The sequence below is a fragment of the Haliotis rufescens genome, unplaced genomic scaffold, assembly GCF_023055435.1.
Source record: "Haliotis rufescens isolate VD_foot unplaced genomic scaffold, xgHalRufe1.0.p SCAF_1, whole genome shotgun sequence".
In the NCBI taxonomy this organism is placed as follows: domain Eukaryota; kingdom Metazoa; phylum Mollusca; class Gastropoda; order Lepetellida; family Haliotidae; genus Haliotis; species Haliotis rufescens.
Window position 1 is genome coordinate 79,002,125 of NW_025963779.1, and position 17,018 is coordinate 79,019,142.

General features: G+C 40.8%; 1 protein-coding gene across 3 annotated transcripts; it reads left to right on the top strand.

The window, feature by feature from the left end:
- The first annotated feature begins 130 nt into the window (after positions 1-130).
- Positions 131-10,995, top strand: LOC124143793 (zinc finger protein 99-like). Of its 3 annotated transcripts, none has more exons than XM_048401607.1 (7): positions 131-277; positions 3,442-3,659; positions 4,438-5,528; positions 6,217-6,516; positions 7,346-7,479; positions 8,325-8,518; positions 10,372-10,995. In XM_048401607.1, the coding sequence occupies exons 2-7, from the start codon at positions 3,452-3,454 to the stop codon at positions 10,869-10,871; spliced, it is 2,427 nt and encodes an 808-aa protein (XP_048257564.1). In that variant the 5' UTR covers positions 131-277; positions 3,442-3,451; the 3' UTR covers positions 10,872-10,995. The 3 variants fall into 3 exon arrangements, with proteins under 3 accessions (XP_048257564.1, XP_046368852.2, XP_046368851.2); XM_046512896.2 differs by lacking the exon at positions 131-277 and adding an exon at positions 1,397-1,555; XM_046512895.2 differs by lacking the exon at positions 131-277 and adding an exon at positions 2,048-2,205.
- Positions 10,996-17,018: the final 6,023 nt, after the last annotated feature.

Sequence of the window (17,018 nt, forward strand, 5' to 3'; positions counted from 1 at the left end):
TAGTTCGCAGGGCGCTCTGTAGACTATACATGTGTGTGTGTTGTATACACAGAGAAATGCATACGTCACAACCGCTGATTTCACCATGACCTGACGTGATTGTGATGGTCAGTGTTGAGACATGGCGACTGGTTGTTGCACAACACGATGTACCATCATGATAATGGTGTATTAATTTGTGTGGGAATATGCAAGTCTTCTCTCTGGATTGAACTGATGTTTAAATAACGTGACACATACCGCTGTTACCTTTGCGTTTACTTGTGGATTGGATTGGGTGAGTTTTGGTTTCAAATGCGCTTTGAGCAATATTTCAGTTAAATCCCAGCGTGTCAACATAATGTGAAAAAACTGAATTGAACGAGGACGGGTATAGTGTTGTACCTAATCGCCAGCACACAAAAACCCACACAGCCACTCAGAGGGGTACCCAAAGTACGTGATCTAGTCTACCAGTTGTCGGACTTTCATTTTGTGGAAGCCTCGGCGGCTGAGTGGTTTAGATAGCTGACTTTGTATGCTGGCGATTAGGTGCCTCATTCTGGCAGTGGTGGTTCGAATCCCGGATGGGACTCAACCCCCAAAAAGTACAAGAATCTGCACTTTACTGACAAAGCGTATCCTAAATAACATTTGTAACATTTGTTACATTTGACCACTTTCTTCATAGCATTGTGTGTTCAGTAGCTTTGTAATTCACTTACGTCATGATGGTCGAATCAGGGTGAGGTTATTCTAATGGTTATGTTGTAATAGGGTTATCATCATTTCAACTTGTGAATAATATAATATTAAGTGAGGAAAAGTGAATGATGTATGTGCATTGTACAGACCGCATATACTTTTTGGATGTATATATGACTAGCTTCCAAACAGCAAAAATCTGAAAAGGAGATAAATACAACCGTACGCCGATAACCACAGGTTGTGGTGGTCTTAAGCTCCACTTTTCTGACAGCACAGATATGAAAAAAAAAACAATGACCTTAAACAGTAGAAATTGAAATGTACATTTGTACATTCAAATTATTATTGTAAGTGTCCAGGTTAAAGCTTACAGTATTTACCGTATTATTTATGTGCTCTTGTAGTTTATGTATACACCCATCATACAAAACGCGCCACAGAATACTGTGTTCGCATTTTAGGTTTTATAAAGTTCACATCATAAACAAATTATGAAATTATTGTGTGACAAGCAAGGACTTTAATAGGGATAGAGAGAGGTTTTTTATATTATAATGGTAAGGGCAGTCTGAAAGATAGATGGAGGAAATAAAACAATTCACTTTTCAGTCCGTATCAGTTCGTATTATGATTGCTGCAACCAGTTCAAAATACATATTCTGTGACGCACGAAAATCGGGAGAGGGAAACGATCCAAGGGAGACAACTCTTGAAGACCTGTTGTGCTCTTGACGGCGAAGCACTGAAGATGTTTGCGCTGTTGCCGCGATGAGGGTATCGTTACATTGCCGTTGTTGAAATGTTTGAAGAGTAAGGAAGATAAAAGAGGACGTACTTCAGGCTTCGAGAAGGCGTTGTTTGTAGTTAGGTAACGTGACACAGATGACATGAATTCACGAGGCAGCTGCATGATTGTATATTATGGGGCCCGGGTGTGAGGTAGATCTTTTAGCTGGGCTCAGTCTCTATACATCTGCAGTTGAGAACGCGCAGATAAAGCAGGGAACCAGCTTATGCTTGCACACCAACTAAGTCAATCACTCAATGGAGTGTTCCTGTACTTAAGTGAATTCAAAGTTAATGCGGTTTTTTTTATGAAATAGCAAAGATATTGATGATAGTGGTTATTCATTTGTTTCCAATATGTGACCTTCTGGGTCAGATGGAAGTAACCCATGTCTTAATGTTGACACAGAAAAAGAAGACAAAATGTTATTTTTCCCTACTATACCACAGATCATCTATAAATGCAAAAAATAATTGTAAACCCATGGTCTGTGTGTCACATCTATAATCAGGGTTGGTGTATTGGCACATAATTAATACTGCAATAAATCGCAACGAAGAGAGCAACAAAGAGAGCTGTATTCTGATACCTATTGTGATACATATTGGGGCCCAAGTTGTATATATTTGTACTGTTCAAATGGTACTTCTTCATTCAATAATCCAGACTTCAGATTGCGAGATGGGTAGAATGGATAAAGGAGAGTACCTGTTACGTCATCAACATGGCATGTGAGTGTAAACATCATGAAACATGTGCTGTTTACATGGTTTAGATAGGTCCCAAGTCCATCCAAATGCCTCAAGATAGTAGATATAATTTACATAATTATATATTAATTCTTCTGTGACTGTATTGGAAAATATCAAAAAGCAAGGATTATATTGTGAAACATGTATTACTGACAATGTATTGGTATACCAGTTTTATAGACCCGCGAAGGTCTGGGTTAGAATAGGACTTCAGCAAACCATGCTTGTCGTAAAAGGCGACTATGCTTGGCGTAAGAGGCGACTAACGGTATCGGGTGGTCAGGCTTGCTGACTTGGTTGTTGCATGTCATCGTATCCCAATTGTGTGGATCGATGCTCATGATGTCAATCACTGTATATTGTCTTGTCCAGACTCGATTATTTACAGACCGCCATCATATAGCTCGAATATTGCTGAGTGTGGCGTTAAACAACGAATAAACAAACAAACAAACAAACCTGTTTTATAGCATGCCCATATTAGGGTACCCATACAGGCCGGTCCTAGGCCTAAACTAAAGTATATATAAGTAATCTATAATCTAAAATCGGTACTTTTATGTACATGGTTTCCTAACCCAGTCATGCGATCCACTACTGATTGGTGATGGGGTTGAAAGTTAAATTCTTATTTACCTCAAAACAATCCCTGAGCAACTTGCTCAATTTGCAATTAAGATTGTCCATCGTAACCACTGCAGGCAATGTCTGACCAGACTAATTCCCAGACTTATTCTCAGGTACTTAAGTTCAGTAACTTCTGATTACCTGAGCACATTTTTTCACATTATGTGGCAATAACGACCGTAACCGATTCAGCACTCAACTGCCATTTTTATATTCTAAAATAATATTTGTTTGTCCATGGAATGTATGTGTGCCAACAAGAGAAATACCTGTCTTCACTCTCGGTGCCCCCATCTCTTTCTTGATATGTTTATTACCCTTTTCTATTTCTGAATCTCCAGTAATATGTTTCAATCATACATCCATTAAGTATATTTATATGTTCATTTCCAGTGTCATCATCCAGCTGGCTTGTCTGAAAGTACATTTGTCACAAACTTCATGTAATAAATATTTTTGTTGAAAGGTCTTATTTCTAAGTGTGCCCCCAGGCACCAGTAAACTGTTTTAACTGGGCATTTCGAATTTAACCATGCTATTGACGCTACAAGAAATTTCAAACAAACTAAAAACTCCTTTTCCCTGCAGGTTGACCTCAATGGAAGACCAGACCTGTCTGAAAGATTCAGAACATTATGACAAGATCGGTGACCAGTTGTATCAGTTCTACAAGCAAAAGCTACATTGTGACACGGCCATCACAGCCAGGAATGGGGAACGTCTCCAAGTCCACAGGGTGGTCCTCTTTGCCAGCTCTGAATACTTCCATCATCTACTCTGGACTGATGGGAGAAGTCTACAGTTGGGTAGGTACAGTTCCACTGGAAGGCAGGGTAAAAATAAGACTATTGGCTAACTTGTTATTATGAAAAAATTATTTTAATAAAAAATCGAAAAGCTTAGGTGAAATGGGGTTTAACATTGTGTCCAAGATCATTGCACTTATATAGCGACGTGCATACACGTGTGTGTGGCTGCTTGTAGTAGTCTGGACTGATGCCGATTTATAGTACTAGCCCGCTGAGATACCATGCCGCAGTTTAACATGAATACCCCACTCAGACACAGTATACTAAGTCTGTAATGATACCAGTCCTTGTTTTAGCCCCTTAATGCCTAGCACCAGACAGGGTAACAGCAAGTACCATCTTTTTACATCTTTTGGTATGACGCGGACAGGGATCAAACCCCGGACCTTCCGCTCTGCCAGTAGACCACGAAGGCAGTAAAAATTGGAAAGGTATTTACATTGTTAATAGTACCTATGGTCCTGCAACAAATTCTTGTTTACAATGCCTCTCAGTGTTCCAGTTTACCAGTAATTACCAGTTATTTACTGGTAAAGTTAGGCTTGGACTGGTAAACCATCTGACTGCCATCTATCGCTGGTCGGAATAATTTGGATCAGGTGGTCCGGCTCTGTTTCTCGTTTCATTGCATAGCATCTTACCTGATGGCATGGATTGTTCTTGTTTACCTGGTCAGACTGAAATGTTTACATGCCACCATGGTAGAAAATTTTCTTTGACACTGAATCAGAATCAACATTGACCTAGAATGCACTGTTGCTATGTTTGGTTTTAGATGTGTCGTATTGCATTCTGGTGAAGCTGGTTGAGTTCCTCTACACTGGCGAACTGAAGGTGGCGCCACCTGAGTGGGAGCATATCCTCGCTGTTGCCAAGTCACTCCACATCGCACACCTAGTCCAACTGCTGCAGACACACCAACCCAAAGGCTACAGTACATCCACAAGTCAAACCGAGAAGCTACAAATAAAAACAGAAGTTGATGAAGATGCCATGGAATGCCAGCAAGCAGAACCTCTCGAAATGATTCCTGCTGTGACTGATGTCACGCGTGAATTTGTGCAACCACATACTGTTTCCCCCCATTCACCCATTTCCGGCTTCACGAATACTGTGAGAGGATCTGATTACACATATCACAGTGGGTCGAGTTTGCAGACATCAGAGTTTCATGGTTTACCGGTGTTCTTTGCTGAAGAAACTTCTGTACAAAGTGACCCATTAGAAAGGAAGCAGACACTAAGCAAATCAAGAAAAAATTATCGAGGAAGGAAATGTGCCAAATTTAAATCGGCTAAGTCAAAAGTACACTTAGTAATGGATACCAATATTATTGCTGAAGGATGTGAGAAGTCAGAAAAGATTAGTGTTGTCATGGTTAGGGGTGAGTTAAAAAAACAGTTTAAGCATAAGAAAGCTTCAAGGTCAGTCCATAACAAGACAAAGTGTGTCATCGGTTCTAGAAAAGTTACATCTTTGTGTTATGCCTCAGAAAAAATTATCCAGAAATATCATTTTATCCGAGTTCTACCATACTTTCAAAACAAGAAAGGTACGTATAAGGCATTTTTTTGTAGGAAATGTCCACATTTCTTTAGGCAGTATAATGAATGGGTAGCACATAATTCAATGCATTTGCCATCTTCCCAGAGATACAATAAAAACTCTGCTTTGAAAATCGTTACCAAAAATATGGTGAAAGGGGCATTCTCAGGACATTTAAACTCAAACAAGGAGGCTACGCCATGTGTGACCCAAGCCCCAGCTGCTGACCCCCTGCAGTGCCCTGAGTGTGGGGAGATGTATGTGTACCGGGTCAAGTTCAGGAGGCACCTGGTAGAAACACACTGGTACACTAATGAACAGGTAGGTATTGTATGTTTACCTGTGGCAGGAGGAGTGGAAGGGATGTTGAATTTGTGAGGGGGTTCATGAGTTCAGAGCTCAGGCTGGGACCTTTCTGGGAGAGAATCAGTAATCCATCCTCTATATCTCCAGGCTCGCATTTCGATAAAATTACACTAACCCCATGGATCCATTCACGTGGTTCTTGTGAGCTGAAATTACCCACCCTTGATTTTCATTAATATTTTACCGACCAATGAAATGTCGAGACAAGGAACTGGGTAAGTGAGGTGGACATGAAGACATCCTTTTTATCCAAAAGATGTTTGAGTGCTTTCTTTTGCTTGCAGTATTACAATGTTGAGTTTCTCATAAACTCTGTCGTAAACAAGGGTATTGGCCGCCATGTTGTTGATATAACCAACCCAACATTGAAGCTTGTTTGTAACTTACATTCTGATTGGTCTGTTAGACTGAGTAGTGTAGAAAATCAAATTGGCTAATGAAAATCATGGGTGGGTTATTTGAGAATGCGAGAACCACGGGAATGGATCCAGGGGTTAGTGTAGAGTTACTTAAATGCGAGCCCTGGTGATATACAGGATGGCAATAATCATGTCTTAACAGTTTGTCGTCTTACAATATGTAGAAAAGGTTTGGTTAGAATTGTCTGGACCAAAAATATCTAATTTATCATTTCCATTTCCAGCTTTGCAAAATGGAAGCCATTTGGTCCTGCTGTGGAGTCGAGGGCTGCAACTATGCTGGGGCGAACATCAAGGACATGATGAGACACATGAAGCAGCTCCACCCAGAATCATATGTCGACTGCCCGCTGTGTCAGCGTCACTTCCGCACCCAGCTGGCTCTCAACAAACACATGCTGTGTATCCATCGGGAACGCAGGAAGTACCTCTACACCTGCCGCGTGTGTGGGAAGACGTTCGCACAGAACACGCAGAAACGGGGCCATGAGAAGGTCAAACATGGCATTGACAGCGACGTTAAGGTAAGGTGGAAGAGGAAGTGAAGGAAGTCTGTTTATTAATGATGCAAATGCATTTATGAATGATCTACAGCAGTCTTCTGAATGGATTCACATGTTGTTTACTAATTGAGCTCTGCTCTACACTTCCTGTATGTTCCTTCAGGTCTATCTACAGCTGTCCTGTCTATATTCATTCATCTCCTGTTCTATTTGCCTTCTTATAATGATTCATCTCTCCTCTATTGTTTTACCCCCTCTGTGTGTTGCCCTGTTTGGTGACTCAGCCCTACTGTTGCCTTCTGTCTATTGACTCAGCTCTGCTGTTGCCTTCTGTCTATTGACTCAGCTCTACTGTTGCCCTGTGTATGGTGACTCAGCTCTGCTGTTGCCCTGTGTATGGTGATTCCGCTCTGCTGTTGCCCTGTATATGGTGACTCCGCTCTGCTGTTGCCCAGTTTATTGTGACTCAGCTCTGCTGTTGCCCTGTGTATGGTGACTCCGCTCTGCTGTTGCCCTGTATATAGTGACTCCGCTCTGCTGTTGCCCTGTATATGGTGACTCCGCTCTGCTGTGGCGCTGTTTATGGTGACTCAGCTCTGCTGTTGCCCAGTTTATGGTGACTCAGCTCTGCTGTTGCGCTGTGTATGGTGACTCCGCTCTGCTGTTGCGCTGTGTATGGTGTCGCAGCTCTGCTGTTTCCTTGTATATGTTGACTCCCTCCGCTGTTGCCCTGTGTATGGTGACGCAGCTCTGCTGTTGCCCTGAGTATGGTGACTCAGCTCTGCTGTTGCCCTCTGATGATCAAGCTCTGCTCTACAGTTACCCTGTATGTTGACTCTGCTGTTGCTAGGTGCATGTGTGTCCTGCTGAAGGCTGCAGTTACACCACAGTAGTCAAGTACAACCTGAAGCAACACATCAGCAAGCACGGCAAGGAGAAGAACGTTCCCTGTCCACACTGTGGTGCCAAGTTCAAGTGTCAACAGTCAGTACATATAGCTGTTTATATATCTCAAAGATTTAGCATACGCATTGATGTGTAGGAAACATTTATCCATGATGTCATTATTTCTTAACATTCACTCCTGCCAAAAGGATTTATGATCATATTTCTGTCAGATGGTAAGACTTACCTCCCCTTGACTCTAACTGGGATTCAGCTCAAGCATCCCAGCACAGAAATAATAAGTGTGTAGAAAAAAAGAACAGTTTTTATGTGAAAAATTATCAACGTTAAATTACTTAGGACTGTTCATACATTACCACATAAACCTTACTTCCCGTATTTGACGTAATAAGTGCCCACGAGATATTTGCTAATATATTGGCTAGTGAACAATCCCAATTAGCACCCCTTCCGATTGATCAATGTACACAGAACTTATCTACTCGTGTATACTATGCACTTGTGTTATATGCACCCTTAATTATGGGCAATTAAATTCTGGAAAAAATTATCTGTCCTGGATGATACGCACAGACATTTCTTTTGTATCATTTCAGGCTGTCAGCATAAATCACGAAATTTAGGATCTTTTTAATTTTTCACCAAAATATTATTCTGATAATAGCCCCATATTTCTAATTTTGTGAGCGCCCTGGACACTTATTATGTCGAATACGGTAGTACTTAAAATGACTTAAGCAAGTAATCATAAAGGTAAGCTGCAGTACCTTAATCACAAGACGGTCAAAACAGTTCTTGGAATTATTTTGGAAATTGTTTATCTGGATCCAGAACTATTAAGAGAAGATGCATTCTTTGAAAGGGGAACCATTAATATCAAGTGTATAGTCATGGCTTTTGAATGTGAGTTATTCCATGTGCAGGTATCTGAACCGGCACCTGAGTAGTGTCCACTTCTCCTCCCAGCCTGCGGCCAGTTTGCTGTGCCAGGTGTGTGGGTCAGCGTTCAAGACCAAGGGCAGTCTCCAGATCCACCTGGACATGATGCACACCGACTGTGAACGCTTCAAGTGCCACAAGTGCCCTTTTGAGAGCAAGAGAAAGATAGACTTAAGCAGTGAGTTAGGAATCTTGCATACTGAACACACATACCTGTTATATATAAAGGACTCATTTTATTTTATTTTTAATTCTTTATTAATTAAGGTCTGACCATTAATGTGTTAGTAGTTTGCTTTAATAATATCTGTGGAAGAGCTGTAAAATAAAGTGAGAAATATCCATCAGTTGATGTTATCACTTACAAATTCTAATTATTATGAATTAATAATATCCTTTTGGGGGAATCATCATGACATTTTTGCAGGCTCAGAAAACACCCATCTTATTATTGTCTCTCTATGAAGTATTCAGCCACTCGAGAATTGGACATGTGGAGCTGTAGAAATTTATAATAAGAAAGTAAACATGATTCTGAGGACATTTCAAATGCAATAAGGCATTAAGTTTGATATGATCTGTGAGGTTTCATCTCCCAAGAACTAGTGCTGACCATGTTTGTGACACTGACTAGAAGGCTGTGGGCATACAGCACCGGGATTCCGTGTCAGAATACCGTATTGACATAATAAGGGCCCCGGGCGCTCTCAAAATTAGAAAAAGGGGGCTCTTATTAGAATATTATTTTGGTGAAAAACAACAGAGTTGAAAGATTGTACATTTCGTGGTTTATGCTGATGGAGTGTTCATGGTTATATATGACATGTTTATATATTTATTATGACATATATTTTTCCAGAATTTAATTTCCCATAATTAAGGATGCATGTAATGCACTTATTATACGCGAATAAATCAATCTTGTGCACATAGATCAATCCGAAGGGGTGCTAATTGGGATTGTTCACTAGCCAATATATAAGCAAATGTCGCCGCGGGCGCTTATTACGTCGAATACAGTAGGTACATCAACATACTGGGTGTGAGACAGAGCTCCAAAAAGCTGCCTATTTGTATAAAATACGCAAAAAATATAAATATTATCCTATTATTTTTTGATTACTTATATACTTTCAATCCCAGTAATATAACAACACTGTGTAATTACCAATTGTATCCTTTTCTACTTGTGTACCTGTATTTCCTACAGAGGTTTATTTACTGATGGAATGCAGGCATGCATATATTATGAGGCTGTGTAACATGTTACACACTTGGGGTAACACATGAACATACAAATTAAGAATAGACTGGAGTAAAATTTATATTGAATGTCCAAAGAAAAGTATAAATACCCATAGAGAATGATAACTTGTGAGTAAATGCTCAATGGCTAGGCTGATAAAAACATAAAGTACACTGCACGTTTTGTTTTTATTTCCATTTTCAACAAAAAAAATCTTTAAATATTCCGCGTCTCGAACACACGACCCTTGCAGTGAAATGCTATAATACTTGAGAACAACTTGATTTTGCCGAAATTGTTGTAAACAAAATTCGGTTACATAATAGCTTGAACAATAAAAATAAAAAAAACACTGCCCGCCCCCACTATGTTTTCAAAAGCCATTGCCTGAGAACCTATTTTTTAAAATTATTTTAAGCCTAAAGGTTTTACCTGGGTGCCCTGTGTAGGAGTCAACTAAAGGAAGGATCACAGGTTGCAATGTGTACCATACCAATATGACCCCTTGGGGGTTCTGGGTTTGACTAGGTCCCCAGTTACTTATGTAGGTCGTAAGAGATACCAAGCGGATCGTGTGGTCAGACTCGGTGACTTTGTTGCTTGCGTGTCCTCTTACCCCAATGGTGTGGATCTATGCTCACAATATCGATCACTGTATTGTCTGGTCCAGACTTGATTATTTACAAGCCGCCATCATGTAGCTGGAATATTTGCTGAGTGCGGCGTTAAACCAGAAACACATTCATACCACTATCACTGATGCAGGGAATGACATACATTCACAGACCACCTGTACCAGATCCACGGCCTCAAGGCGGACTTCGAGAAGCGCGACATCATTCACTGTGACCAGTGTCCAGACTACTCAACACTCTCCGCTGCCCGAATGAAACGTCACATGATCACCGCCCACTCAGAACTTCGCCAGTTCGCATGTCAACACTGCGAAAAGACCTACAAAGATGAGAGGGGACTACGAATACATCAGTCCTACTCCCACACCATGACCAAATCTTTCAAGTGCACCCAGTGTGATTACAGTGGGAAGACGTCAAGCAGTTTGTCCAAACACCAGAGGCATCAGCACCTGTTTAAGGATGTGAAGCCGTACGTTTGTGTTCACTGTCCATATCGGTCATCAATTTGTGGCAATACTCGAATACATATCCGCAATAAGCACCCGGGGATGGAGGTGAAGGTTGTTACCGACGAGAACGACCTGGCCAAGATTAAACTTGTGATGGCAGAACAGAAGAAACAACAGGAGAAGTACAAACTGGGATAAACTAATGTTATGCATTTGTTTCAATGTTGTATGTCCAACAGGTGGTGTGGCTGCTATGAAGCACAATAAACAGGTGCTCATATTTTGAAATTGTCACAAAAATAGAATAAAGTTTAAACATAAAGTACTATAGTGTGTTTTCCTCAGCCGTTTGTTATGGTAACATGATCTTTGTTTAGGTTTCAGGTTGGTTCAAGACCCCTGAAGATCTGGGGTAGAAAAGGTCTTCTGCAACCCAGTGTTTGCGATAAGTGACTATGCTTGTCGTAGGAGGCCACTAACGGGATGGGATCGGGTGGTCAGGCTCGCTGACTAGGTTGATGCATGTCATTGCATCCTAATTGCGTACATCAATGCTCATGATGTCAATCACTGGATTGTCTGGTCCCGACCCGATTATTTACAGAACCCTGTCATATAGCTGGAATATTGCTGGGTGTGGCATTAAACAACAAACAAACAAACAAACAAAATCACACGGCAGATCCTTTTACGTCTATTGTCAGTTGTCATCAGTTTTGGCACTCATTACAGTTTAATGAAAAGAATGGCGGTATGTCTTCTCATTATTACAATACACATGATGGGTTGTTGTTTGCTATGGCAGCTCATAGCCTAGAATAGCTGGGTCGATCTAGGATACAGTAAATTGTTTCCGAATTAACAAATCATGGGTAAAGTGTGAGATCCTATTGTCTACTCGCAGATGTTTGGACTAGTGCTGTTTGAATTTTGTATACAAAACAGTCAAAAACATTACAATCCGTAGCAAGTTTCTATTTCGACCCGTGAAAATCCAGGGTACAATAGGTCTTCAGCAACCAATACTCGACCTGAAAGGCGACTATGTTTGTTGTGAGAGGCAACTCACAGGATCGGGTGGTCAGGCTCACTGACTTGGTTGATGCATGTCATTGATCCCAATTGCGTGGATCAATGTTCATGATGTCAATCACTGGATTGTCTGGGCCAGACATGATTATTTACAGACTGCCGTCATATAGCTGGAATATTGATGAGTGCGGCGTTAAACAACAAACAAACAAACAAACAAAGTATTCCATTTCAATTATTTTGAGCAAGGGAGTAGTTGTGTATGTGGTATGGTAGTTGAAGTTTTAGCTGGTCACACTGAAGTCCCGGGTTTGATTTCCAGCATACAATATGTGAAGTCCATTTCTTGTGTCCCCTAAAGAGATGTAGCTGGAATATTGCTATAAGCGACATGAGACCATATTAGCTTGCTAATTTGAACAAGTGTGTCATGGAAAGTAGATTATGTTAAATCTTCCTGCAAGTATGTTCTAGAATGTGCAGACACTACCAGGAAATATCAGCCGTATACCATCATACCACTAAATCTATAATATTATAGACTCATACATTTGGAATATTTAGATTGGGTATTTTCATTTTGAGGACATATCCAGAAAGTGAATAAATTCTAAGTAGTTAACCAACATTCAGTTTCATTTTCCTGTATAAAGTTTATTACTGCTAAAGCCTCAAACAATGATATGGCTCACTTATGTAAAGCTTTAATTAGAAATAGGACAGGGAAACTGTCTTTCATTTCCCCTTAACAGTTGCATCAGAACAACATGATACAGACTGTTAACGGGAAACAGAAAAGGGAAAGGCAATCACTTTGGCAGACATTAGGTACATTGTTATTAAACCCATCTGTCCGCTTTAGAATACTGTTTAAACAACGGCCACGGGTGACCCAATCGTCTAAGGCACTGCAAGAGTTGCGTCCCTTTGGTCAGAAACTAATGCCCATCGGTTTGAATCCCGGTTCGCCCCGATTATGTTTCTAGGTTTGTCAGCACCATACCAAGACCCGTGAAGATCCGGGGTAGAATAGCTCTTCAACAACCCATGCTTGCCGTAAAAGGCGACTATACTTGTCGTAAGAGGCGACTAACGGGATCGGGTAGTCAGACTCGCTGACTTGGTTGATGCATGTCATCGATCCCAAGTGCGTGGACCGATGCTCATGATATCAAACACTGGATTGTCTGGTCCAGACTCGATTCTTTACAGACCGCCATCATATAGCTGGAATATTGCTGAGTGCAGCGTAAAACAACAAACCAAACCAAACCAAAAAAACACGGACATAACTGTTGTTTCTGTTGACATGTCAACAGTAACAGTATTTCTTTTCCAACATCGGGATGTAAGGAAATCGAAAGCAATCTGCGAATGCTAAGCCTTTTCAACTGAAACAAATATAAAACTAATAATAGTATCGAGGAATGTACATTCCCACTTTGACATGCTCTGTGGTAAATGTACTGTTACATGGGATCAAGCTCTGGACAATTGTCAGTCCTAGCAAACTTGATCTAAACACGCGAACATCTCTGTCTGCCTCCTCAGATTTTAGGGGGTGTATCTAGCAATTAATGATGACCCTTATCATCAGTTTCAAACAAGACGCCTTCTGGGGGCGGTCGGGTAGCCTAGTGGTGAAAGCGTTCCCTCGTTTGGTTTGTTGTTTTACGCCGCACTCGGCAATATTTCAGCTATATGACGGCGGTCTGTAAATAATCGAGTCCCACGCAATTGGGATCGATGACATGCTTCAACCAAGTCAGCTTGCCTGACCATCCAATCCCGTTAGTCGCCTTTTACAGCAAGCATGGGTTGGTGAAGACCTATTCTACTTCACGGGATGTTTAAGACACACAGTGACACAATGGTCGGTTGCTTGTTGTTTAACGCTGCACTCAGCAATATTCCAGCTATATTACGGTGGTCTGTAAATAATCGAGCCTGGACCAGACAATCCAGTGATTGATATTATGAGCATCGTTCTACGCAGTTGGAATACAATGGCATGCATCAACCAAGTCAGCGAGTCTGACCACCCGATCCCGATAGCATGGGTTGCTGAAGATCGATTATATCCCGGACCTTCTTTCACGGGTCAATGAAGTAACTTGAGAACCCGCGCATGAATACACTGGTCGAGTTAACCGAACCACTAATCATGAAGTGCCTAATGATAGGAAGCCATATAGCAACACCCACACATCGGAAATACCTTTCTCCACTTATTGGGAACCTGGGCAATAGTGTATTGAGCGAGAAGACGTTATAGCTAACAATTGGAGCTTATTACAAATATTTCCTGCTTGAGCACCTCATTTGCATATTTATCGGATCGTGCTAACAAGCTTGTCTATTTGGTTTATAACTGTATCCATTACATGATACACATGTAAATTGACAATGCCTGTGTCTTTAAATTGGGACACCGTGAGTATTTGGGGTAGAATGGATCCCGGATGTGTCATGCTTTTTGAAAGAGCTGATAGATCGGGTCACAATTTGTGACTTGACTGAATGCATGATGTCGTATCCCGCTCGGGACGTTGTTCATTTTATCAACCACTGGTTTTCCGGGTTTTCCAGACGTGATTAGTTACGGGCCTTCGTCGTGGTAGATTTAACACATGGTGGAGATATATTAATATGAATATATAAGATATAAGAAAGAATAATCCAGACAGTCCACTCGGGTTTATTGGTTCCACCGTGTTCTTGTTGGTATTGTTATGACTTTCTATGTACGACCTGGATCTACAGGGTGTTGCAGGGCCCATACCGATAACTGACTCTCATGTATAACATTATCACGATTAAAGTTGAAATTAAGAAGGTTTTTCCAGGTGAACAATTGACATGCCTTTGCATGTGTTTATGACAAGTGCCTTCGGTGGGGCATATACGCTCACCTTTCCGCGAACTCCATCATCACTATTTGATAATGATTTTCGTTTTCGTTTTCCGACTTCCTCCCTGATCTAACTCAATTGTAATATTACGGGGATATATGTCAAACTGACACCTGACATTGAGGCGGAGATTGTTTTCTGTATTTTCATTTATATGTTACTACCTCACTTTCAATACGAAATAATTGTGTAACACATATCTCAATTTGTTATATGCTTTAATTAACATATTTAGTTAATATTTTAGAATTTAACAAACACTTACACGTCCCTGAATATGCATATAACTTCAAAATGGGCATTCAAAACACTTGTCAAATCATACGGTGTTCTGTCCTTATTACACTTGCTAAGTTGAGGATGAAAAGTGAGTGAGTGAGTTGGGTTTAAATCCGTTTTTAACATTATAGGAATGGGTGCCGTTTGTCCGTCCGTCCTTCCGTCTATCCATCCTGTCCTTCCGTTCGTCCGTCCGTCCGTCCGTCACATTTCGTTTCTGGAGCGGAACACAAAAACAATGAAAGATATCTTAACCAAACGTGACACATAGATAGGTCTAGTGGTGAACTGGTGCCTTTTGATAGTTTGGGATTTAAAAAAAATAAAATTTTCGAGTTTCCATGGCAACGACTTTGACTTAGACTGAAAATGGCGATAGTCTTCGTTTCCGGAGCAGATCTTGAAAACCGTACCATATTTCTTAACCAAACGTGACATATCGATAGGTCTTGTGGTGAACTGGTGCCTTTTGATAGTTTGGGATTTAAAAAAATAAAATTGTCGAGTTTCCATCGCAACGACTTTGACTTAGACTGAAACTGGCGATAGTCCTCGTTTCCGAAGCAGATCTTGAAAACCGTACGATATGTCTTAACCAAACTTGGCACATAATGTCATCTCGCTGTGTTGAATACATTTCCTTTCTTGTTGGCAAGTTTTGCATTGCTTGTGTGTATGTCCCTCACATGTGTATGGACACTAACTTCATGCAGAAACTTCAGGATCTCTCCAAGCAGCATGAATGTGAACATGTCCTAGTTACTGGGGATTTCAACTGCAATCTGAGTGACAAACTGAAACTTGAAGATTTCTTTAATGTGCGGAAAATGACTCAACACATTCACCCTCCAACCCAGTCTTGCAGCCACACTGGACTTGTTGTTTACTGATCATACCAGTGCTTTAGCATTCCAGACTCCAGTCTACTACTCAGATCATCAGATGATTCGTGCTGTACTTCTCAATACACATCATGGTGACCCCTGCCCTCATTGATCTCTAAGTAAAAGTAAGAACTCCCTTACTTCTCTGAATATTGTTTAAATAATAATAACAACTCATTACAAATACAACAGTGTAACTGATATTAAACCTACTCGACTGTATAAAATACTGCCTCCTATCCTGTATATATTCTTGTCAACCATACTCTGTACTTCACTTGCTTGATAACGGTGTTAGAACCTACACCGAAACGACGCTCCTAATTGTAATAAAGAAGTTGTTCATCCTTACTCATTACAAATACAGTTATGTATTCTATCATAAACTGCAGTGCTGCAATTTGGCCATTTACAAAAAAGTCCAGTGAACATACTTCACGGGAGCTAATGAATTTCACACAACCGGACATGTCATATTGGCGGGGGATATGAGTATTTCATGCAATTTGGTTTTGAACAAGAAAATAGTGAACATGGACCAGTTGACAAGTTTTACCATAGGAGAGAAAAACATACATTAAGTCGCACCTGAATTTCCCCGAAAACATGGCATCAATATGCAAAGAATCAGCTAGAATTTAAACAATAGTGAGTGAGTGAGTTGGGTTAAACGCCGCATTTAACAGTATTCTAGTTATATCACGGCGTGTTGGCTTAATGTGGGAGGAAAGCCTGAAGGGATGCAGGTCTTAGATGTTAACCGCTTCTGTGAAACCCACGAGCACGGGTATGGTGCTGACAAACCTAGAATCATAATCGGGGCGTACCGGGATTCGAACCCACAATCATAGGTTTCTGGCGTGCCCAAGGACGCAACTCTCCACAGCGAATCGCAGCGCCTTAGACGACTGGGCCACCCGTGCCCCCGAGGATGAACAGACCAGATATTCACCATTACATGTTTACATAACACAAACATTGCTGTTTGTTTGTATGTCTTTAGAAAGTCCATGGGCTCCACCTTCAGCCCAAATTAAGCAGCACTCCAATATGTCTTACACGAATAGGAGAAGAGGTTAATAGTGGTTCTGCAGAATACAGAACGACCATGACCACGTTCACCATTGCCTTTAATTGTTTGTATTATTGGTTTCAATTGATCACTCGCTAAAGACGAGCATTTTGGAATATATGCAAACATGTCATGTGCATTTTTCAAGCAGAGACTCGAATCTGTT